We start from the raw sequence: 25,897 nt of genomic DNA on the forward strand, positions 1-25,897 counted from the left end.
AGCAGGCACACAGCAGGCGCAAATGCCCAGAGAGGAGGTTTCTCAATGGCAGACAAAATAACTGCATTCAGAGCTTGGTGAAGGCATGGGATCCCACTCAGTAGGACAGGGACACAGGAGGATCTCAGGTACACGCAGAGACCTGGTCAGAAAGTGGCCAAACTGAGAGGCTGGTCCTCTTGGGAGCAAATAAATTGCGCTAAGGCTACGTTCAATTATGACCGATGATTAAAAATGCCAACACCTAAGCAATCTCTGTTGAAATACCGCCTTCTAGAGTTTCCCTGCACTCACACCTCTTGACTTCATTCAGATAAAAGCAGCCCAAGTCCTGGGCCTGTCTGGGTGCAAAGAGCAGAACAGGGACCCAGGCTTTATTGAAAGGAAATGATGCAAATGAAGGACAAGCAGGAGGGCAGCGTCGCAGATGAAGGAGTTCACAACACACAGATCCCTGGGCCAGCACGGGCCGGCAGACATGCACAGGTACTTACTGATTTAGCAAAGCTGAAGAAGCTCTTGGTCTCTCCAGTCACCATGTTGGACGAACCTGCAGATGAAAGGGTCCCCAGTCAGCACTTGTTAACGGAAACTGGCATCGCTTCTTACACGTGGAAGGACAGCAGTTGTTTGGTGCCCAACTGGCAAAAGCTTTAAAACGAGTCTAATTCAGCCTTGGAAAAATGGGGGATTGGAGGCTGGGCTTCAGGGTGATTATTTTGACTAAGTGTCATTGGATCAAAGAGGAAGTGGTGACTCTCCTCAAAGTGACTGATGACTTCGGAAAACTGGCTGTGTATCCCAGGGCCACTGAGTTCAGCGTTTTAATGGAATGAGGAGCTGCTGAGATAGCTTCCAGGTTCTGCTCTTTGAGACTGAGAGGTGAACTCCTGTGGGAACCCACTCTATGGATCTGAATGAGACTCCCCAGCAAGGGAGAGTGCGGGGCTCTGACCTGGGCTGGGCACCTAGGTGGTGGAGGGGAACTGGGGTGCGTGGAGAAAGGAAGTGCAGAAGAAAGAAAGGGAGGGTCAAAACAGATTCAGGAGCCAAGGAAATGGTGGAACCAAGGGGTCAGGCCCAAAAAATTCTGGGCTGAGCAGTGAATACGACAAGTGCAACAAGAAGCTTAGTTTTGCCAATTTGTACAAGCCAGGCTCAGGTGGCAGATGGCAAGTAGAGTAGGGGAAGTTACTCTAAGATGCTCAGACTGAGAGGAAAGACCCCTTCCTGGTGGGGGAGGGGCATCAAAATATAGGGATACTATAATGGCACCTTTGCAATGACTTTCCTGGCTTGTCCCCAGAGATTTAAGTTCTTAGAAAATAAGGAAGTAAGTTCTTAGAGGATAATAATTTAATGACAATCGAATGTATATATTAAACTCCATTATTCAGTCTGGGTAAACTAGTAGCCAGTTAGTTCACTTTTATAGCATCTGCTTTTATGGGCTAATGACCACCAGGCTTCCATTACTTAGTTATGCACTCGATAATTATGAGAATTAAGCTGAAGTGCACAAAAATGACATCATGGCATTAGGTCAAAAGTAAAATCCTGATAAATGATAAGCAAAGATGAATAAGCTGTCCATCTGCATTGTATTCGTCATATTCATTATCCCTACAATGTCCTTTGACTCTCAGAGGGGCTATCACCAATCATGATAATAAAGTACGTATCCACTTCCAGGGGAATACGTGGCCACGAGAGAAATGATCAGAACACCAGCAATGGAGTGTTTATCCACCTCTGATGAGCTCGGTTCTCTTTTTGTTATAATGAACTGATGACGACAAAAAGACATTTATACCCCTCAAATACCTCTTTCATAAGCTTCTCAGTTACTGTCAGGGAAATGAGTTTGTTGTTTTTTTTTTCCCCCTGAGCTATCCAGAGTTAAGGTTCAATATCTATTGCACCGACAGGGCACAGAGCTGTCAAGAGTCTCAAACATCAGATAACCCCAGTGTCTTTGGTCTTGGAATATGACTTTTGGCCTCATGGAAGCCTTTTTGACTTTGTAGATACTGAGGTTAAATGAGCCTGCAGGCCTGGGATAGAGAAGAGGAGACTCGAGTCTCCCACGGGAGCCAAGGACTTGCTCCCAGCTGTTGTCAAAGCCTTCCCCACACTCCAGAGCACAGAAATGGACATAGACACAGAGAAGATAGGACTAGACACGGGTCTGTCCGTCCGAGGCGCCTGTCTTGATGGGACATTCTGGTAGTCTGGAGGAAGGAGGACTGCCCTTTGTGATCCCCCACCAAGAGCGAGGAATCCCTCCACATCCTGCCCACTGCTCTCATCCTGCCGCGGGTCCTCTGTGCCTTCATCTTCTGAACGTCCTCGAAGCCATGACTGTTTTCCACTTCCTGTGGGCCAAGTCCCTTAAAGGTTCTACTCGTCTCAGAGACCACCATGGTTCGGCTGTGTTTTATCTCTTCTAAGGTGACAGGATTATGGGGCAGTAGGCACAAAGTTTATCACTGAAAACAACTAGGGGCAGTATCAGCAGGAGAAGAAATGAAACGGCCATCCAACCACTCCAACACACCGCCACAGTCCACCTTTCAGAACCGTGGTCCCGGGGGCAAGCGCAGTGTCCCTGTTGCTGACCACGTCCTGCCGCCGTGCACCACTCACCATATAAAATGTAGGTTCCCAGGGGTTTGAGAAGGCTGAGGCCTTTCCCAGTGTTGTCCCCGCACAGACAGTCCAAGACGATGTCCACACCTTCGGCAGAGATTCTAAATGGTGAGAAGACAAAGCAAAAGGCTGAGCCCTGTTAGGAACTGAACTGGGGAGCCTTTTCCTTTCTGTGTCATGTCATTTGACACAGGGTCAGGCACAGAGAGAGCCCCAGGAGAAGCCTGGGAGGTGGATTTATCCTCCAAGACAAGCTGCAGAGGTTCCCTGAGTTATCATGGTTTCACCTCCTGATAAACCCAACGTAAGTTGATGAAAGCTGGAGTAGAAATGTTATCGAAGCCACCTCACCTCCCGAGCACCTAGCTCAGCAGCGCCCATGATCGCCAGGCTGAGGGAGCTGATTGGCTGCTGCCGCCCAGCATCAGGAGAGACTGCGATACTGCCTCTGGCTACCCCAGGAAAAGATCAAAATGCAAAATTTGAAGTACGGTTTCTACTAAATGCATATGGCTTTTACACCCACTTGAAGTCCAAAGATCTGAAGTCAACTGTGGTAAGCCAGGGCCTGTGTGTGAAAGGGAAGCTGGAGGCAGCCAAGAATTGGCTGGTAGCTCATATCAGGAACCAGCCTGGTGTCAAGGAATGATCATGGGCACCGGAGTCAGAGGGCCCCGGCTGGTACCGCTGCCTCACTCGACCTTGCTGAGCCTTAGCCTTCTCCTCTGTAAAGTGGAGTTGGTGTGGTTCTAACTAAAGGATGAGATAAATCCAATAATATGCATGGCTTGCTGCAGAACAGACATCCCATAATCCAGCTGAAGAGCCCTATCTGTGGAGCTAGGGCCCTGTGCTGGGATCTGTCCAAGGTGCTGAGATAGAGTCAAGATGGAAACCAATACGCTCCCTGTTTTCTGGGTACTGCAGGTCCTACAGGGAGGCACTGTGATCTAACCTGCAAGCTTCTACTTGCCCAGTCTCTAGGTATAACCTAAAACTGATTCTTAGAGGAGGGGGGTTAAGTAGAGAAGGTCTTCCTTAATGGTGGAAGGCTGCAGGGTCGAGAGAGCCCATATTTGTATTCCACCCGACAGGCAAAATGCTAGTTTATCATTTCTGTTCATTTATTTATACATTCATTGATTCTCCTAATGCATTTAACAAACAGTTACTGGGCCTCTGCTGTTAGGAGATATAACATAGGAGGGGGCTGTACAACAGCCAGGTTCCGGAGATTGTCGAGGAAATATCGATGCCCACAGAGACCCCTGTTATGGCTGGCCCTGCCCTGCTCAGATAAGAGCAGCCTTTCTTCGGGCCTGTGAGTATGAGGGATTATTTGCTAAGATATTTGTATTAGCAAATATTTCAATTTTTCTACCCCAGCATGGGTACCATGACTCGTGTCAACAGACAGGTCCTATTTTCATAGCATCACTAACCAGGGAACTGCAGGGAAGCCTCCTGGGTTCAGAGGCATGGAAGTGGGTAGACAGCCACCTAAGGGCAGTGTAGCACTGGGCTTAGGATCATGAATTTTGTCTCAGTGTTAAGTATTTAGTTCTGCCACTTGCTGTGTGATCTCAGCTGAATTGCTTAGCTGCTCTGTGCCTGTTTCCTCACCTGTGAAAGTGAATGATGATATGCACTTTGTGAAACTCGTAAGAATTGACGCAGATAGAGCACAGAGCCCAGCTCCTGGTGAACACTGAGTCCTCAGTAGCTTTTATTACCTTTGGTTAGAATGGCCCCCACTAAAGGGGGTCTTTTGGTTAGGAAAAGCACAAGAAAAGAGAGAATACACAAAACCCCGAGAAGCCAGCCACAGCCCAAGCCGCCTTCCAGGTGGGGGACCTCACTGGCCCAGAAACCAGCAGAGCTGAGACTGGATGCACTGGACCTCTCTAGGAGAGGAGCGCACCTCGCATTCCCGAGCGTTCACTACAGCCCAGGTCCAGTGCCGAGAAATCCCGAGGGTCATCCGGTTCCTGCCTCCACTCTGCCTGGGTGCCCAGCCACAGATCTATTTGTTGGGTGGAGAAACCGAGGCCGACGAGGCGGGGTGCTTACTCCAGGGCTCACGGCGGAGACTGGGGGCGGGGCTAGTTCAGCCATCACCTCTAGAAACCTGGCAGGGCCCAGAGGCACGAGGGCTCTGGGGGATGAACCGTGGCCAGCCCCGGGGTGACTGCCACGCAGGCTCCAGCAGGGACTGAGCGATGCCTTGTCAGGTCCTGAGGATGGGGTCGTGGCCATTTCTGCCAGCTCTTCAAGCAGGCACTGCTTGACCACACAGGGTAGGAAGGTTCCTTCGGGTCAACGTCCAGGCTGCTCAGCGCTACATCCCTGCTCCATCACCGTGAGCTTGGAAAATGAACCATGCTGAGATGGAACCTGGTGAGCGGGGCTCGGGCTGTGTAGAAGGGTCCAGCCTGAGGACTGGCCCTTCCTGGACCCGCTCACGCTGGTCCCCTCGGAGGCCTTCTCATGAAGTCTCAGGAGAGTCACAAGCAGAGCTGGACAGCTTGTCGGTGGCACCGCGGCCATCCTTACTTCTAATGCCCATGTCTAGGGTGTCCACACCACCCGTATATGACACTCCTTAGGTAAGAGCAGAGCGGGTCGGGGCAGAGGCCAGAATGGAGAGTTCTAGGTCTGCTCTCTCTGCTGCCATGAAGTCTCTGTGGATTTAAAAAGCAAACACAAACAGCCCCAGCAAAGAGATCCTCCGGGCCAAAGTCAGCAGCCAGATGTTTGGGAATTGCTGATGCAGCGCTTCAGCCTGTCCTTCCTTTGTCCCCCGCCCCCGGTCCCTCTATGGTGAATGCTGCCTCTTGGCTTCCCACCCACATGGATCAGGGAGGAATTTCTGTCAGTGGCTGCAGGTTCCCATAGAACCACTGCTGGGACAGAAGCCCTCCGACCTGCCACGAGATGAATTCCTCCTTGTTCTGACTTTGCTTTGCAGTTAGATTCTTGATTCTGCTCAGCTTTGTTTCTGAACCCCTTCTCTGAGAACTCTTCCGTGCGAAAGTTTTAACTATCACTGGCACACAGTAGGCTTCTTACAGGGTGCCAGAGTCCTGGTGCATGGGAGGCTGGTGCACAGATTTCTCACAGGGGGCCAGGTACGGTGCCCAGTGCATGGTAATTTGCTCACAGAGGGCTGGTTCCCCGAGGGCCCCCAGCACATGCACATAGGCTTCTCATGCGGTCACTGACAGCCCCCTGTGTACGGAGCCACACCACGGCAGGAATCCTCTCTGGATCCCCGTCTCCCTCTCCCTCTGGGCAATGATTAAACTCTCACTAATTTCCAGCAACACTAATGTTAATTCTCACTAGCATTTAAGTAAGCACCTACTAGGTGCCCGCACTGGGCTAGGCAGGGAGGGTGGAGCACAGCAGGTCGGTTTGATTTCTGCCTTTGCTGAGCTCACAGCCTCAGCTTTGCCTTTGACAGGGACCTGCAGACTCCGGTCATGGGAGCGAGTAGCAGTGGAGGGCTTCCTCTGTGCACACGTGCTGCTCGGCCGGGCCCGTCTCGTACACTTCCCCGACTTCCAAAGCCAGCTCGTAGCAGCCACCCGGCAAGTGCTTCCCCTCATTGCAGCCCCAGCCCCACTTTCCCTAGGGGGCTCACCGTCCCATTGTGCTCCTCTCACCAGAAGGACTCGCCGCAGCTCTGAAGTCCCATCGAGCAAGAGCGCACAGGGGTCAAGCCTGGGTCTTGTGCTGCGCTCCATCGTCCTGGCCCCACGTCTCCATGAACTGCGCCCCTCCCCCGCTCGTCCCACGCCAGGTGGGGCGGTCCCTTCCCCACTCCCCCGCCACTGCAGCTAGACCAGTTTTCCGTAGACTCTAGACTCGTCCTTCACCACAGTGCTCCCAGCAGGACTGTGTGAAGGCCGCTGGTTTCTGACGCCGTCCAGCCTGAGTCCCACAGAAGGGCTTTCCAGAGCCTGGTCCCTGCAACCCAGTGGCTTCGTTTAAAGTCTCTCTTGATTTTTAACTGCATGCATTTGTGAGGTGCCTGTGCACAAGTCATAATGAGCACATCAGGGCCGTTAGCACGTCTGTCACCTCAACCTTCATCATTCCATCTGGGTCACACCCTGCAGGGGGTGATGGCTGGAGACACCTCGCATTGTCACAGCTTGGGGGACGGGCGGGCGTTACTGCATCAAGGTGGAGAGCAGGGTTGCTGCTGGGCATCCTGCAGTGCACAGGGCAGCATCTGGCGACGGCCCATCCACCCAGAACGTTCGCAGTACTGGGTTAGGGCAGCCCTCCCCTGCCTGGATCCTGCCGTCCCAGCACTTCGCATGGCCGCGGGCTTCCATCCAGGCTGCTGGGCTTCCTCACTGGTGCAGGGACAAGTCACCGGCCTGCATGGGCACCGTGAATGAATGAATGAATAAAGTCTGAAGTAACATTGGGCACCACTTTTCACCAAGGGAAGTTTGCAGTGCTTGATTTTTTTAAAAAGACGTTTTGAAATTCCTTGATCGGGACATAACTGACACACCAAACTGGCACCTGGTTAATGTGCAGTCGTACACCTGAGAAGCCACCATCACCCTCAAGGTGACAGATGCATCCTTTCTGCCCCAGAGTTCCCTGGTAAACCAAGGCAATGTGGGCAGAAGAGAGTCCCTGAATCACGCACCTCCGAGGATAAATCTGGCCCTGAGTCTCAGTCTCTTTATCTGAAAAATGAGGAATTTTTGCCTCGTTGGATAGTGTGAGGTGCACGTGAAATGAGCTAAGCAAACTCTGGGCAGAGCAGGAGACCGGTGGTTGCTCATCTCTGCCTGGCCCCGCCCAAGCCCCCTGCCTGGGACCCTCTCCCACTTCCCCACCTGCTGAAATCCTGCTCGGCCCCCCAGTGTGCCTGATGAGCTGTCCACTCCGTCCTCTCTGATCTTCTCTTCTTCATTTCCAGAGCCCTGATAGCCAGGTGCACACGGCTCTCCTCGCAGACAGGCAGAAGGAAACTGAGGCCAAGGTTAAGTCTGTGTCATGAAAGCTTTTTTCTATTCCCTTTAAAATAGTTGGCTTAAGGCCGAGAGTGCATTCAAAAGAGGCATACTGCTCGACTGGTTTATAAGAGTTTTCACTGTAAGAAATTCATTTTTTTCTAGTTCAACATACACATAAGGGTGTAGCCATATCCATGATCAAAAAATAAAGAGGAATCGCTCTGCCTACCCTCCTGGTCTGTGTCCGCAGTTGATATTTTCCCTTTTGTTTTACGTTCACCGGCACCGAGTTTGTGCAAAGCTGGGATTCGGACTAGACAGACTATGGAATATGGCTTTTTCCTCGATATGCTACCAGGGGCATTTCTTCGGTCTGTGACAGCGGCATAATTAGCGGTGTTTAGAGGTTGTGCAGTCCTGACACAGGTGAGGGTAGCGTGAGCTGCTGAGCCGATTCCCTTCTGCTGGGGGAGGCTGATTCCCTCTGCTGCAGACCGTGCCGTGCCTCACGGTGACATGTGCAGACGTGTACGAGCGGACGGTGAGCAGACACGGCACGTGCCTCCGCAATAGGGAGCGTGGCTCCCGCAGCGCTCACCTTGCTCTGGCTTGGATGGGAGGACAGGGGGACCAGGACACAGCCCACCATCAGGTCCTTGGCTTCACAGTCCTGCCCAGCCCGACCCCAGGATCTCTGCTGAAGGCAAGCGTGAGCTGCCGGCATGGTATCTGAGGGAAGGTGGTGGGGTGCCTGGGGGGCTGTTGCCTCTGCTCTTTTGACATCAGTGGAAACCACCGATTCTGGGGCTGGGGGAGCAGAGGGGATGGAGCAGTTGCGTAGGAGAAGGGGAAGGCAGGGGGTCCCTGGCTGGGGATGTCACTTCTTCAGGAGAGCTGCCTGGCACTCTTCTTACCCTCCCCATGTTCTATTGCCTCTGGCTGCACTGACCTTTCAGATCCTTGAACTGACCCAGGGTCTTAGCATGTGCCAGCCCTGACTCCAAAATGCTCTTGCCCTGGCCGACTTCTGACCCTTCCACTCTCGGCCAGATCTTGCTCTTCCACTGATGACCCATCTGATCTCCCCACGTGCATATGTCCACCAACGCTTCGCATTTCTCTACCAGAACACGCATCAGAAGCAGAAATCCATGAATTCTTTTAGAATTTTATCTGCAGACCCCTCCCTGCCAACTAGCCTCCAACCTCCAGGAGGACGGTCACTCTCGAGGGGTTCCTGTTGGGTCTCCCTCCTGAGCACAGCACCTAGCCCATCAGGTACCCAGCACGTACTTATCAAGCAGGAGACACAAAAAGAGTGAGCCAATACTTGGGGGAAAATCGCTTATGGGGATGAAAGAAAGATGGCAGAAGGGACGGGCAGTAGTTTCTCGTTCATGGTCCAGACTACAGCCCGAGAGGCTCAGTTGAGTGTGGAAGAACCGCCTGAGCTCTCTGATGCTGTTCAAAGGGGCATCTGTAAACTGCTTCTCTGAGAAATTCTAAGCCTAGATTCAGAGCTCTTCTGTCATGGCGATATTCTTCTGCTGGAACATTGGGATGATCTTAAGTTTTAAACAAATCTCTATATTCAAGGTTTATAAACACATCTGAAACTTCAAGCCATTGGAAGATTTTCCTAGAAAATCCCCAAGTTTCACCCTGTTGGTCTAAATCCATCCCCTCAAACCACCTACTCTCTGGTCTTTCATTCTCCATCTTCATCTGTGATTTGGAGACAGTGGCTCCTTTGCTCTGACGCTGGCGGGGCTACTTCATGCAGTTCGACCTTACAATTTAGGACTGAAAAGAGAACATGCTGGAACAGTGGCTCCCGGCCACTCTGAGGCCCGCCAGGAGCCGTGAGCAGAGCCGACCCTGAGCGCGAGCACAGACCCCAGGAGCAGCCAGAGTCGGCCACGCAGGGCTCAGGCCCCGGCCGCAGCTGGGTTTCCATCTGATTCCCTGCATGCGCACGCGTGCACGCGCACACACACGCACACGCACATGCACATACACAGCCGTGAGCAGGAGCTGCAGGCCTGCAGGCGGAAAGTGGGTCAGGCTCTCCACCGCATTCCCCGGGGGGCTGCAGGGGCCAGCACACGGGTCTCCTGCCTCCCGCTCGTCCTCTGCACCCCTCCAGGGACTGAGCAAAACCCAAACCTGAGCTCGTCAGTACGGTAGTCCTCTAGCTCTTGGCCGCTCCCTGTGGGAGTCCACATTTCCTGCCTGTGGTATGAGGTCTTCATAGGCCTCTGAGACCTGCCTCCTGACCTGGCCTCACCTCACGTCCCTCCTTCCATTTCCCCTTGGGATGCTCCTTGGTCAACGTCCGAGACTGCATCAGAAGCCCGACAGTCCTGGGTCTGCACCGCCACGCTCTCCCGCAGCCCCCGCTCGGAGGAGCTCCACCCGTGCCTGAGCATGGCTGCCTCACCAGGGCACCCGCCCTTCCTCCCAGGGGCTCCACCCTTCAGAGACACTGAGAGCGGGGCCCCAAGTCCATCGCCTGACTTGAACCCAGGCACCTCTTTCTACACCCGTGCCAGCCTACCCGCCTGCCATGCAGATGCTTTCCCGGTTTGCTCTTGGTGAGGGGCGGTCAAGGTCCTGAGCACTAGCAGCTGAATGCAAGCAGACGTGCCTTCCTGCTGGGACTGACCCGCAGGCGCCTCTCCTTCTCGCATTTCTCGTGCTCTCTCCATCTGCCAGCCAGAGGCAAAGGACTGCAGCCCTGAGGCAATGGCGGAGCCATAAAGTGCAAAGAGTCTGGCCCCTTGACCTCCTACAGAAGATGACCCATCCAAGGCGCTGCTTGGCTGATACACCAGCGGATGAGAAATAACTCCTACGTGCTGACGGTGCAGTAGCACCGGCCTGACTCCTCACATGCTCCCTCTGCAGGTTCCCCAATGGCTTTGTCCCTTGGGGTAAGATCAGGGCTGAGGGAGGCTGAGCCCATGCCGGTGAAGCCCGGGTCCGTTGCCGGCTCGTGGGAGCCAGCCCCCAGCCCGGGTTACTGTTCCTACCGGTACCAGCCATCCTCTAAGGGAACACCGCTGTTGAAGAGAGGGGCAGCGCTACACCTGGTGCTCTCCAAGCAAGCGCTTACCTTTTGACTTCTTGCACGTAGTCTGCGTTTCTATCGAAGAGGTGGGTCACCGAGTCTTTGATGGCTTCATGCTTGAAAGTAGACGCCGTTCCAAAGACAGTCACGTTGGGTACAGTGGAGCACAGCTGAGCCACAGCTTGGCCCTGGAAGGGACATACACACACGGGCGAGTCACACACTAGGGCTACCATGTTCCATGAGATATTTCATTACCCAGGACAAGGACCTGGTACAAAATGTGGCACTTAACAGACACTCAGTCAATCTTCATTATCTTTTCCCCTTAGGGGCGTATAACATCCAGAACTGAAACTTCCGGGCTGAGAAAGGAAAGGTCAACACGAGTTTTTAAGTATTAAGGGGTCCCAGGGAAAATTTCAAATGCAGTCAGGCGTGGGTGATTTTCCATGTCCTTTTCCAATTCTATCAAACTTTAAGTAATTGGGCAGAGCACTGTGACCATGCATCCCAGAAACCTTCCAGTAAAATCCAATCTGCTGGTAATTAAGACGCATTCTAAAACCACTGTCTCCTTCCAGCATTCCATCTGCCATTTTAAGAAGGGAAATTATTCTACCGAAGTCATGTGCAGCCTTCGTTTCTGCCTATCATCTTATTGTCATGTCCTCGTGTTGGTGGGTAATTCAGGGTGGCAGGTCAATTTATGGAAATGTTATCTTATCAGCAGTTGCAATGAAAGCAACATGGAGAGACTCACAGAATGTCAGAGTTGGAAGATCACCCCAACGCCTCCTCCTGTCATTGTTTTCCAGAGGAGGGAAAAGGACACCCAGAAAAAAAAAGGTCACCCCGTTTGCCAGACACGCATCTGAAATTCACAGTGAGACCTCGCAACTCCAGTCGTTGCCATTTTCCACTGGGCTCAGCCGTCTACTGATTCTGACATTTTCAGCTAAGCAGAGTTTTAAGTGGCTACCTGAAATAGACATGTCACTGGCCCCTCCCAGGGAGGTCAACATTTCAGGACGTGGATGTGAACCCCGATCTTAGGCTGACGCTCTCGTTCTAAGAATAGCTTGATATTTGCTTAATTTTTTTTTTTAATCCCAGATTGTATAGAACAAAGAAGGTTCTGTCCCTGCGAGTGAGTGTCAATATCAGCAACCAGCACGGCAACTCTGTAAACTTCACTGGCCTCATGGCAGGCATATCCACTGGGCCTGAGCTGCCCTTGTTTGTCCTGGGACAGGAACTTGGGATGAATTCCAGGATCCCTGGTGTTCCTTCTGCCCTCCGTCCTTGGAAACGTGACCTTTATTCATTCCACTGTTTTTCGAATGTCTGTTAAGTAGCATCACACTGTGCTATAGATGCCAGCGTCAGAAATGACCGGCACACCCTCCTGGCTAGTCTCAGGACCTGTTGATGTCACCGGCATGTTCCCCAAACACCATCAGACTCCACTGATCCCAAACACAACTCACAGCCCTCTGCCAACAGGCCCCTCTAGCAAACAACAGACACGTCTTTTCTCACAACCTGGGGGCTCGAGTTGCAAAATCAAGGTGTTGGCAGAGGGGTTCCTTCTCAGGCCAGGAGGGGAGGATGGGTCTCAGGCCCCGCTCCTTGCAGACGGCCATCTTCCCCCTCTGTCTCTTGATGTCACCTTCCCTCTAGGCCACTTGCCTGGGACGAGGGCTGTCCCAAGGACTGCACATTCATTTGATGAGCTCTATAAAGACCCTGCCACCGTTGGATCTGAAACATCCCCGAAAGGCCCATATGCGCTGAAGACTTTTCCCCAAGGGGCACCTCTGGAAGGTCGTAGAACCTTTGAGGGTGTGTGTGGCAGAGGTAGTGGGAGATTTCAGGCTTGGGGAGAATGCCCTGGAAGGGGACACTGGGACCCCAGCTTCTTTCTCCCTCTCTCTGCTCCCTGGCTGCCAGGGGATGAGCAAGTCTGCTCTACCTGCAGCCCCGGCCATGACGCCTGGTCTCGCCACAGACCCCGAAGCAACACGGACAATTCACGATGAAGTGGAACCTCGGAAACTGAGAGTTAGTGAACCTTTTCTCTCTATGGGTCGATTTCTCCCAGGCATTTGTGATAGTGATGGAAAGCGGACCACAGACCCTGTTGTCAGGTGAGGCCATGTGCTGAGCTACTGGCGGTTGGGCAGGAATTTGGGGTTGAACCTGAGTCAATAGGGAACACTCCTCTCGCTGCCTCCCGTCTTCTGAGGACTGGACTGACGGGTCCCTGCTGAACTGGGAGTTGGGGCGTCATCTGGCCACCCCCTCCCCCTCCCCCTCCCTCTCTTCCTCCTGCTCCCTCACCCCCCTTCCTTTTTCTCCGCCCCCCAAGCCAGTGAATCGCCCACAGTCTTTCCGCTCCTCCTCCTGGTCTGGGTGGTCAGACTCTGGCTGGACGAGGGCAGCAGTCCTCTGAAGGGCCTGGTTGTTTCCCTGGGTGCCCCCCAGGTCACAGGGATGTTTCTCAAACGGTGCTGAGCATTCCAGAGTCAGTTTGAAAGCCTCCGAAGCCCAGTGTGACCTTCAGAGCGAGCGTGCACCCTCGCACAGAGCGCACGGGACGGCCTTCCGCCACCGGGCCATCTGCCCCGCCAGCTTCCTTCCCTCCACTTTCCAGCATCTCCTCCAGACGTCGTGGCTGTTGCTATTTAAAACGACGGTCACTCCTTTTCCTGGACACCACGGCCGCAGCTCCCCACGGCGCCCCACAATCTGGGCACCGACGCCGTTTTCTTGCACGCCAGCCCCGCCTCTCACACCTTCTCTTTCCTTCAGAGCAGAGCTGCACCCGGGTGGGCGGCCCATCTTCCAGGACACTTCCAGAACCCCAGGCAGAGTGGGTACCCGTGGGTCCTTCCTCCAGGACAGAGGCCACCGGTCTGCCCTGGCTGCCTGCTGGCCCGTCTGTGTGCTCCAGGTACAAGCGTGACTGTGCCTCCATTGTCCCTGTCCCCGGGGCCCAGGACGGGACCTGGCACACAGTGGGCACTTGCTGAGTGGATGCTTGAGAAGCTGGGGGTCAGCGTCTTGGGGGCCTCTCCCACGGTCATCCTGCAGCCTTCGTGCCGTTCGGTATTGTCGAGTTGGGATGAGGCATGGGTCTTAAGAATTCTGCTGGACTGACCCAGGAACTGCACATATTTATGCAGTGTGACATTTGGGTCCATGTACCTGATGTGTGCTCATCAGTCTGGGTGGTTGACGGTCTATCACCTCAGACCTGCGTCATCTATTTGCATTGGGAATGTTCAAAATCCTCCCCACAGGTTATTTGGAAAGATTCACTTCATGGTTGTTGAGCACAGTTATCCGGCGCTAGAGGACGTTAGAAGTGACTCCTCTCTCCAGTTGCGCCTCTGGTTCTGTCCTCTCTCCAGTCCTCCCTCCCTTGCACCTTCCCAGTTCTGGTGACCACTATTCTGTTCTTGGCTTCTTTAAAATCAACTTTTTAGCTTCCAGTGAGGGTGAGGGCCCCGTGGCACTGACCTTTCTGTGCCCAGCTTATTTCACTTCACCCAGTGTTCTCCACTTCCATGCCTGTTGCTGCAAATGACAGAAGCTCCCTTTTTCACGGCTTAGCAGTTTTCCATCTTGCACATGGACTGCATCTTCCTTATCCATTCATCCATGAGCGACACCTGGGTTGAGTTCAGGTCTGAGCGCTCCTGAATGGTGCCTCAGTGCACGTGGGGCAGAGACTTCCTCACGTACTGCTTTCAGATCCTTGGGGTATAGACTTAGCCATAGAACTGCTGGATCACATGGCACGTCTCTTTCTAGCTTTTCCAGGAACCTCCATACTGTTTTCCACAGTGGAGACAGTAACTTACCTTCCCACCAACGGCGCATGAGGATTTCCCTCCCCGGGTACAGATTTAAGGAACACATGCTGTCTCGGACTGAAGCAGAACTTTACCATTTCCATTTGAAAGACATGCATTAAAACAAACAAACAACAACAACAAAAAAAAACACAACAGAGCCACGGTAAGCGATCTGGTCCGTGCAACAGCCATGCGCGCTTACCAGTGGGGTGCTTCGGGCAGATGCCGTGGGATAGTTCCATCACTGGGTGATGGTCGTGTGCTGTTAACGAGAGCGCGACGCAGACCGAGATGCCACGCCCTTGATGCCGTGAAAAGGAGGCGTGGGGGCTGCGGCCCGGCGACACGGCCTGGCTCGGTCAGCTTCATTCCACAAGCACAGCATGGTCCATACACGCTCTGGCAGCATGGCCGCGGGTCACCCTCCGTCACCCTCCAACACGATGGAGCGTGCCCGGCGGCTGGGGACACTTTCCCATGACGGGCAGACGGGATGCTGGAGACCCGCGTGTGCGCATCCGAATTCTGTACCCGGTCCCTGCTCCTCCCCTCTGTGGCTCACGGCTCACCAGAGACGCCTGCGACACATGTTGTGCCATGACCTTTTGATGGCCGTGACGTCACCCAGTGGCAGGAGCTTTTCAGTTCCATTTTAATCTTGGGGGACCCGCATCATATTGTGGTCTGTTGTTGCCCAACATGTCGTTCGGCAGGTGGACTCTACGCGGTCATACCACGCAGAGCACATGAGCATTAGGCAGGCCACGTAAGGTGCGTATGCAACACCCGGGATTGTGGTCAGAGGACTGCGTGGTCACTAGGACACTGGTGTCAACTGTGTATATGTACCGTTAGTATCCGAATCGATAAACCTAATAGTGCAAAACAACGAGTGATAGTTATTAACTACAATCCAACTACAACCATTACACCTGGTTTAACATTACACCTGGCTGGAAGACACGACGCACCTACTCAGGGGCCTCCATCAACTCACTGAAGCTGCGAGGGGCCCTTAGAAGATCCTCGGTGGTTTTTCTAAAGTAAATAACGCTCAGCATTCTGCACGCACAGTGCTCTCCCTCACCCTTATAGGAAATCTGTACCCTCTCTCCCCTAGTCCCAGGTAAGCGCAGGATCAGCCGCTCATTCATTCTGCTCTCCTGCGTGCCTAGCAAACGGCACCGGCTTCATGAACATTTGTGGAAGACGGAATGAATTTTCAATAAAAAGGATTTTGCAATTTACCTGCAGACCCGGGACATAAAGTGAGCAGCAGCTGTGAGTGCGCAGCCACACGCATTGGCTTTAATTGACTTTCCTTCTGCTTTTGAACGTGAGAATTCTGCACCAAGTCCCCGCTTCTCCTCTCTGTGGCTGACGACCCAGCAGTCACAGCAGCCGGGTTCCCTAGGTCCTAACACGGGCCAGGAGCTGGACCAAAGGGCGCCCTTAAACCACCTTTAGACAAAGTGTCTTTGGTTTCCCAGTTACACCTAAAAATGGGGATTCGGAGAGGGAAAGGAAGGTGTCTGAAGTTACGTGGCTGCGCAGGTAAAGCCAGGGACCCTGACTCCAAGGCTTCTCTGCTGTTTGCCTAGCAAAGCACTTGATGCTGACATGGAAACTCAAGTCCTAAAGACCCGGCCTCAGTCTGAAGTCTTCCTGGATCCACTGTAGATAGCTCTGCCTCAGACAGCAGGAAACCCAGGGACAGCATCCATAGGGAGAAGTTTTGGGTCCCTGAGATATGACTTTTGACAACAGACGGGCAGTTCAGCAAGATCCTATTCCAGAAAAGCCAGGTGCAGGAGACAAATGATTGTAGAAACAACTGTGTTTCTATAAGAGGCTTAATAAACAGCTTGGTGCACATTAAGGACTGAATGAGCGTCAGTTTGGGGCAATAACTGTTGGAATTGGGACAAAGCCTGGCCAAAATTCTGGTCACTCAGTAAATGGAAATTAAAAATAGATGATCGTATTGATGTGCTGAGATTCAGGATTCAGCATCAGAGACTCAACTAATCAGGAGACAGGCTGGATGGCTTCTAGAAGGGTCTCTATAATATAGGTATCATACATCTCTCAGCATCGTTTCTCATTATATGCAAGAACTTTAGCTGTGATCACAGGGAAAATCACCCAGTTCTTTGAAAGTGCCACCATAACTCTGACCACAGGATCTTTGCACATGCTGCTGCTCTTACCTACTAGGCTCTAAGAATCAGTTGGCCTTTCTTTTCCTGTGTGTTGTTTGTTGTTGCTAAGCTATTGGCCTACATGGGACACTTGCTGTCACACATGTATCCTGAGAATAACACCCTAACTTAAGTGATGTGTGGCCAAGCTGGAGGGGATGGGGTAGTGAGGAGTGGGACTAAAACTTTTCAGTTGCTCAAAATACAAGTGTGGACAACTATTTTTGTTTTTTGTTCTGGGTACCAGGGATTGATCTCAGGGGCACTCCACCACTGAGCCACACCCCCAGCCCTAATTTGTATTTTATTTACAGGCAGGGTCTCACTGAGTTGCTTAGTGCCTCATCATTACTGAGGCTGACTTTGAACGATCCTCCTGCCTCAGCCTCCCGAGGTGCTGGGATTTTGTTTTTAAAGCAGAAGAGCAATAGACACGATCTTTGGGGAGACTGGGTAGATGGTGTCTTGTTTGTTTGTTTACTTTTTATTCAGTACGTGAATCGGGGCATCTCCGAGTGCAGGGCCAGGGCCAGCATCATCCCATCCAGTTCTTGTGGGAACGTGGTTTCCCAGGTCCACCCAGACCTGAGGTCTCAGAAACCCTCATGGGGGCGGAGGGGTCACAGCATGAGGTTAACAAGCTCCCTAGGGACCCTGATGCCGCCCAAGCTGAGGACCTGGATGTGAGTCCTCCTGAGTGCTGTGCTGTGTGGGAATCGGACCAGAGGCCTCCGCGGGGCTCGGAATGGCTGCGTGGATCTGAAGCCTGGCAGGGCCTGCTCAGTGGCCCACATTTCCTGAGCCCCCTGGGGGACGCGGAGGGGCGCCTGGGCTGAGACCCCGCTCCGCGAGCGTTCCTCCCTGCCGCTCTCCGACACCCCTTCCTCCTCCCGACTCAGGGTGACGTCACAGCCCCGGTTCCGTGGGCGGGATCCTGGAGGCCAGGGCGTGACTGACGTGGCCTCGTGTGACTCAGCGACACGAGAGGAGGCAGCCGGCCCCTCCCTGCTGCCAGGGTCTGCAGCTGCTCAGCCCGTGGACGCGGCTCCTGGGCACTGGGTTCCCAGCCAGTCACAGCTCTGCCCATCACTTGGCTGCCAACGTGACCATCTAGACACTCCGGCTGCCCTGAGCTCCCTGCAGAGGCTCTGGGCTGGGAAGCAAGCGAGCAAAGCAGTGAAGACCGTAGGTTGGTTCATCCCGCCTCACCCGCACAGAGCCCGCCGTGCGCCAGGCAGGGTTCCATGGGCTCCACAAACCACTCGGTTCTCAGCCCCCAACCTGCATGAGGTGCTGGTTCATTCTCATTTTCCAGATGAAGGAATTAAGGCACAGAGACGTTCAGTAACTGCCCAAAGTCACACAGCAACAACATTTGAACCCACGTACCCTGGCTCCAGCTTCCATGATCTTGACCACTGCCTCAAGTCAAGGACAGTAATGGGTGCGCAGGTTACAGAGAGAAGGAGTGTGGACATCCCCCTGCTCACCTCCATGGGCTGGGTGTTTTGTGCAGTGGACAGGCTGCCTAGCTGCACACGGCACCTCCACCCACCGATCCTCGTGTACCTTATCAGCAATGCTCTCCACGGGATGGACGGCACGCATGACCATAAGACAGCCCACAGTCACACACCGCCCCTGTCCTGAGTGCTGGACTCCAGCAAAGGTGTGGCTGTAGTCCCGGCTGGCGCGCGGTCAGCCCACCAGATGGCTCGGTCCCCTGGAGGAGCTCTAAATCACAGGGTCAGGTCCCTTCTAGGCTGGCTGCCTTCCATGCAGCACATCTGGACAGATTTCCTGGATGACTGCGTTTGCGTGGCGGGAAGCCGGATTCACATTTCCAGCCAAATGACAATTTGTACCCACTTTGGAGCTGTGGTTTTGATAAATGCATCTCTTCCAACCAAAAAAAAAAAAAAAACCCTAAAATAACAAAACCCCAAATAAGTGAACTGCTGTTAGGTAGGGTGACCATTTGGACCGCACGATTTATTGTCTAAATTGGGGCTGTTTGAGCCGGGAAGAGGACGCTGTTATTAATTTTCCCTGACCAACAGGCGCAAACCAGAGTGTCCTGGGTAAGGTGGGTCACACGGTCACTCCGATAACTCCTTGGGGGACCAGGAGAGAAGGGCATCAGTGAGACATGGATCGACTGTGCATCTTGAGGGACCTGGACCTGGCTAGCCGGTGGCCGCGTCTGCTCAGGGATAACCCGCCTCATCGGTCACCACGAGGGTGGGACAGACGGGGGAGCCGTGCGCAGGCACACAGAGTGAACGTCCCTCCTCCGCCTGCCACAGCAGACGTGCGTCACTACCGTCCTGCCTCGAGCACAGGAGCAGCGGACCAAGCGGCCACAGCGCCAGGCAGCAGCAGTGCCCTTCCCTGGGTGACACTCTCTCCACTCGGCAGGAGACCTTCAGGCCTCTTGGAGCCTCTGTGCCCGATGCGGGCACCACGTACCCCAGGGCTCTCGGCAGGCCCCGCAGGTGACCCCGATGTCAACACCTGGCGTGAGCAGCTACTTCTTGTGTAGTGCCCGCACTGGGCACGGGTCACCCGGACTCCACAGGCCGTGTCCCGCCCGCCCTCCGGAGAGCAGACATGGGGACGCTCTCCACCTGCAAATCCCGAGGCTGAGGTTCTGAGCCAGGTGGGTCGGGGCCCGTCACAGCTGGAAGGTGACTTCCGGATCAGAGTCGCTTACAGGTCAGTCCTGCAGGGAACAGAGAGGCAACGGCCAGGTCTGCAGAGGGGGTTCCCACGGGGAGGCCTGGTCCTGTTCACCCGTTGCCCACGGCCCTCCTGCTGCCATGAGGACCTTCAGTGAACTGGCTGTCTCTGTGGATGGTTGAGAGCAAAATTATTTCACGCTTAGTGTCGCTTACCAAGCCGTCTCCCCTACTCAAACGGAGACACCGAGAATTTGGTTTTAGTCACCTCTACCTGGAGCGCCAGCGCAGCGTGGCTCGCCACAGGTGTTGAGGAGACACGGAGATGGCCTCAATGCAGGAGTGACCGTCTCTCACACCTTTTCCTCCTGTGGCCTTTTCCTCGGCCTTCTCCTGGTCCCTGAAGCTCACATGGGACTTGTGAATATTATCTGCTGTGCCTGTAGATAATGTTCCACCAACTAAGCGCCTACCCGTTGCCACGTGCTGTGGGAGGTCCCGGGGAGACCGGTGGCGGTTCCGGAGGGAGATCCCTGTGGAAGCACCCCGTGACGCTGACCAGCCAGCTGGATTTGGACGAGGTGCTGAACTGTGTGCACAGCATTGGTTTTGGCCCCTTGAGGCCCGTGTAAGGAGCGAAGGGAACGATCCTTGCGCAGGGCTCCGCACTGGCTGGCCCAGTGGTGTTGACGGGAGGGACCTGGGCTCCCTTCCTCTCTCTGCAACATGACTGCGGACCAGGCAGTCCCACACCGGGGCCATGAAGGGAGAGCCCTGAAGGACAGACATGCAGCTGCTCAGGACTTGTTCTTGGGTCATCCATTCCATCCGCCTACCTGGTGCAGGACGAAGTGCCTGACTCAGCTTCCCCCATAATGTCCCCAAAATGAAAATCCAAGAAAGGGGGATGGAGAACTGACGGCCTCCAGGCTGCCCCTTCCCTTCTGAGGCAACTCCATGTTCAGGTCTTCCTCAAGCACAGGCCTATCTTGCTCCAAGGAAACATGGCGCCCAAGGAGGAAGACTGTCTGTCCCAGGGCCCTCGTTACTCTGCTGACGTTCCCAATACACTCTTCTCTTTTCCAGCTGGAACATGTTCGACCCTCCAACTCTTTGGCAAGCAGAACTATGTCCGGTGGACAGTGACCTGGAGGAAGACAATCCTCTACATGTGGCACAGAGGGGCCATGTCCCTCTACTCGAGCATCAGCGCTTCTAGAAACTTCTGTGTTCACAGCCTACTCTTGTGTTTGGGGTAGCATACATGAACGGATCAAAAAGAAAATGACCCTAAAGAAGCAGGGCAATCAGGCTGTGGTCCATGACCGCAGAGTAAGCGAATCTCAGAGTCATGAAAGTCACCTCACTGTTCCCTTGGTTTTGTCACTTCACTTAAGAATGGCTTGGTGGCCTGACTGGGCTCTTTTTACATACATAAGGCACATTTCTGGTGTGTGTGGTTCAGAAAGCAGGGGATCCTCTGTGACAATTTCAATTCAGGTTTCTGCTTTCACTCACAGAAAGTTGTTGTATCATGTGGCTTAAAAAATAGATATATTTGCTTTTGCTGTGTCACGTCCACACTTTGATAGGCAGGCTTTCCCCCACATGTACCAAAACCAAATGTGCACTTGGGGTAGCAAATGGTGACCGAGGTCTGGTGGTGCAGGGCTGGCACAGAGTGAAGGGCTCACACGTCAGAGGCAGGGGGACTGAGGAAGAGGGGTGGTGTGCCTTTGTCTCCCCACCTCCTCCCACGCATCCATTGCTTTATCCACTAGACACTGCAGGCTGCAATCGACAATAGGACCCAAGCAAATCACTCACAGTCTCAGCTTCCTGTCTGCTTCCTCAGGCTCTCGGCATGACTGACAGCAATTATTTCCCCCAAGTGCAGCGCAGGCTCTGAACATATTAGCAAGCTCCCCGAAACACTTCAGCACTGGAGAATTGAAGGCCACAGTGACAGTCAAGGATCTAGGCTGAGCTGTCCTAGGCTCTGTGGGAAAGCATCACCATGGGGACAGTGCCCGTTCCTGCCCCGTGAAGAACAGAATTCCGAAAATACAGCAGAGCACGGAAATGTCCTCAGGATCAGGCCGCATTTCAGAGATAAATACTCCAAAAATGGGCTTGTTTTTTTTTTTTTTTCCAGTAGTTTTCTAATAGGTATTACCAATGCATCTGGCTATCCTGTGCCCCTGGTTATGTTTTTCTTTATGAGTTTATATCATATTTTGGTGGGCTGTGGAAAAGTTTCAATGTCATTGTTTCTGAGTGGCTGCAGAATATTCAATTGGATGGCTGGGCTATCATTCCTCTTAATCAATTCATGTCTTACGGGAAATCATAATGTTATATTTCAGTGAGCATCTTTGCGCAGAGATCTTTGTAGGCTGCAGAAGGCAGAGTCTAAATCTGTTTTCTGTAGAACTGTGTTCCCTGTATCCAGCACACTGTTGGGCAAACTGCAGAAGTCCAGTGCTAGAGACGAGCTGTCTGACTCTCGGATTTCTTTAGAAGATATTGCCAGGTTAGGGTTTGTTATGGTTTAGAGCTGTCCCCCAAGGTCCCCTGGGTTAAGGTGTAATCTCCAGTGAAGCAATGTTCAAAGATATGGTTTTTTGGAAGTCATTGGATCATGAGGGCTCTGACCTAATAGTGGATTAATCCACTGATAGCTGCCTAGACCACTGGGGGGCAGGGGGCATGGGGTGGGGAGTAGGTAACGGGGGTGTGCTCTGGACAGTTATTTCTTGCCCCTGGCCCCTTCTGCACCCCACCCCCACTATGGCCACCCTGAGGTGAACAGCTCTGCTCTGCCTCTTCCTTCCACCACGTTCTGCCTCATCTTAGGCCCAAAGCAATGGAGCTGGCCAAGCATGGACTGAAACCTCTGAAACTATAAGCCAAAATAAATCTGTCTCCCTCTAAGCTATTTTTTTCAGGTATTTGTCCATGCAATGGAGAGCTGGCTAATACAAGGTTGCATCCTGTATTTTATATGGTGGTCCCACCAGTATGAAATTATGGGATCAAAGGGCTCGGTAAAACTCTAAGGAGAAGACTTGGGGCATTAAAACAGGAATTTCAGTCCTATGATCCACAGAGGAGTAAAGTGGAGCCCACTGAGGGCTATTTCTACTTTGAAGAGAACAGTTTGGTATGGGGACATCAAACATGGTCACTGGCTTAATGGCTTACAAGCTGTTTTAAATAATGAAACCACGTCTAAATGTGGCTCACATTTTGATGATAACATACTCATTTATTAATTACACATACTTAATGTATCCTCGCTGTGTAATTAAGAACCTCATTACCATTACACGGATACTATCTTCCTACAACAGGTGAAGTTTGTCAATTTAATTTATCCAACCACTGTCAAGCACCCACTCATTCCAGAGCCTCTGCTATGTACTGGAAGCACAGAGATGTCTGAGACCCACTCTCACTTCAAGAAGGTCCACTTGGCACAGGATGTTAGTGCCTGCTACATAAAGGCCGTTAGGACATACTGTTGGATGGATGATGGATGGGTGGGTAGATGGATGGAAGGTTGTGGGGGTGGATGGATGGGTAGATGGATGGGTGAATGGATGGGTGGATGGATGGATGAATGGGTGGATGGATGGGTGGATGGATGGATGGATGGATGGATGGATGGATGGATGGAAGTTTGGGGGGGTGGATGGATGGGTGGATGAATGGTTGGATGGGTGGGTGGATGGATGGATGGGAGGATGGATGGATGGATGGGTGGATGGAGGGGTTGATGGGTGGATGGGTGGGTGAAAGGATGGGTGGATGGGTGGATGGATGGATGGATGGATGGGTGGGTGGATGGAATCTGGTGAGAGCAATATTAGAAAGACAATGGAAACATAGAGGTAGAGGAGCAGGTAGGCTTTTGAGAGGAACTTATTCATTCATTTAAATGATGCATAGAAATTTTCCAGGCAGAAAAACATAGGGAGCTACAAAGCCCCTAAGGTTAGAAAGTTCATAGTTACAAGGGAAGGGACAGAAAGGCATGACTGGGGGTGGAAAGGTTGGCAGGGTGCATTACAAGGCAGTGTGTTTGTAGTAACTTTTGACTGATCACAAAAGACTGGTTCAAGGGTTTGGGTTTCCCCAAAAGTGGGTTCTAAGATAAAAATTGGGGTTTATGCATTTTATTTGGGAATTGATCTCAGGAAGTAAGATGTAGGAGTAGGGTCATGAGGCAGAGCAGAGGGGAAAGCCTGTAAATGGCTTGCCCCAGTGAAAAACAGACCAGTTCTAGTGAGTCTGCAAGACCATATAAAACAAGCCTAATGATTCTCCCCGTGAGGAAGCGGAGGCTCAGGACTCCAGCCCCAGACTCTCGTCCTGCACGTGCTGTGAGCTGCTCCTGGGGACATTAACGGCAGGGTACTCCAGCCTGCCCGAGCATGGGCCAAGTTGCAAACCAGGAACCAAGCTCAGCAGAGAGCTGCAGCTGTCCGCTGACATGAACTGAGACTGTGCACTGATCTCAGGGATGGGGACATGGATGTCTCTGCTTCCAAGCAATGGCTGGGCGGCTGCAAGCAAACTCTGCCACTCGACAAGGAGACGCATCCCAGTCCAATGACCTCATCCACTGGCAGGTCCCTACCCAGTGTGGGCTGAATCCTAAGCCAGCAAGGGGCTTCCTTCCTGCTTTTCCTGTAACTGCCTCTGTCTGCTTCGGGGCCACCACTCAGTGAGGACATCCTTGATAACTCAGTCTGCAGTAGGTCTCTCCCTTTCCTTCTGTGTGGTAACAACTTGATCCCTCCTTCCTTCACTGCATATACACAGTAAGGGTATTCGTTACATGTGTATACGTGTGGCCATGTCTGCGTGGATATGTTATCTACACACATATGTAACATGCATTCATGAATATGCTTTGTTTGCCATTCAGCTACTTATCCCTGAGAACAGAGACTGCTGTCTGTGTCTGCATTCCAGGGCTGCCCAGCACATAATGAGTGTTCGAAAAGGTGTGCAGGGTGATGGGGGAGAGTCCGCCACCTGCCTCATGCCCTTTGGCAGGGATGGCGGCGGAAGGCAGGGGACCTCCACCCACTCTCCTCCCAACAGGCCGAGGCCTCATCTATCCACACCATGGGGTCATGTGGCTGGGGAAGGGCCCTGGCTGGGAGCCCTGGTCTTGGCACTGAACACGCAGCCTTTTTCTCACCATGGGGACAGGCTCCCTGGAACAGGCCCCCTTCAGCTGCTGCCCTGAGGCTTAACATACTTGCCCCTCTTACTGCATTCCCAACTGGACATGTGCCTGATTCCTTCAGGTCTGGACCGAACTAGCATAATTAGTCCTCTGGAGAGCTGAGCACTTTCTGTGGGAGGCTCAGGGATCTCTGGGAAGTAAGCAGCGCCAGATGAAATTCGTATTTGCTAGATCTAACCAGCCTATGGGACTGACCTGTTGGGGCTCTGGAGGTGAGAGAAGCAGTGTGACCCTTCTGTGTTGGGCAGCTTGGCGCCTGCCCCAGCTCCACATGGTGCCCTCCCACAGCTCAACCGATTCTAGTGGCCAAGAGAACCCCAGATGCCATCAGAAAAGACAGCCTGTAGCAAGGATGCCAAGCTGCTCCAAAAATAGGTGCCCGGCCAGAGCCACGAGCAGATGGGGAGACCTGCACCTGCTGTCTCCGTCCATGTTTCCAGACCTATAATTGTGGGTTAAAACCCTGATTTTGAGAAAGACTCATCCAGGTGTGGTTTTTACCTCCATCTTCGCCAATGTGTGACTTTGTATAACTGGTTTCACTTCAATAAGTCTCTATTTTTCAAATCTCAAGGGGGATTGATGGCCGTCGTCTGTACCTCATAAAGCTGTTGTGAGCATAAATGACACAATGAAGGCAAAGCTCTTAGCTGTGCGCTTGTGAAAAATTGAGCGTGGAAAAATACACTGCATGCTTAATTTTACATCTATATGGTGCATATAAAGTTACCCAGTAAATTTTGAAAATCGCTACTTGGTATCATCTTGAAATTCATTCATCCATCCATTTAACTCTTCCAAGAGTTATGAATACAAATTAGTGGAGCTGGGAGTGTGGAGAGTGGAGGGGGGAGGCCAGCATTATGGGTGAACTCGGGCTCTCATGATGGTCCCTGGTCACCCCTCTCACTATCACCCCTGCCCCTTGGGCTTGCTGAGCCCAATGCTTGCAGCTCTCCCAAAGTCTCCTGCTGTCCTAGGCTTTTGTGCCAGAGTCCTGGTTTCCTGGAAAACTCCTGTTCATCCTTCAGAGCTCCGCTAACCTCTCCATCCCCAGCAATCATCTCTCCCTGAATGGCTTCTGATGGTTTGTTAATGTAGACGCCTCATGTTTCCTTGCTTGTTGGCTTCCGCCAGGGAGCTGGGAGCCACGAGAGGGCAGGGACTGTGTCTTATCCATCTTTATCTGCAGGG

At 52.8% G+C, this 25,897-nt stretch overlaps 1 protein-coding gene across 1 annotated transcript in view; it reads right to left on the bottom strand.

Moving 5' to 3' along the window:
* Positions 1-25,897, bottom strand: part of Vat1l (vesicle amine transport 1 like) — a 141,535-nt gene that overhangs the window by 69,725 nt on the left and 45,913 nt on the right. Inside the window, exons 4-6 of the mRNA XM_047529028.1 lie at positions 10,747-10,889; positions 2,647-2,750; positions 495-550 (exon numbers count right to left, since the gene is read on the bottom strand). Coding sequence (XP_047384984.1) covers positions 495-550; positions 2,647-2,750; positions 10,747-10,889 — 303 coding nt within the window. The remainder of the gene's footprint in view (positions 1-494; positions 551-2,646; positions 2,751-10,746; positions 10,890-25,897) is intronic.

The sequence above is a fragment of the Sciurus carolinensis genome, chromosome 16, assembly GCF_902686445.1.
Source record: "Sciurus carolinensis chromosome 16, mSciCar1.2, whole genome shotgun sequence".
Classification (NCBI taxonomy): Eukaryota; Metazoa; Chordata; class Mammalia; order Rodentia; family Sciuridae; genus Sciurus; species Sciurus carolinensis.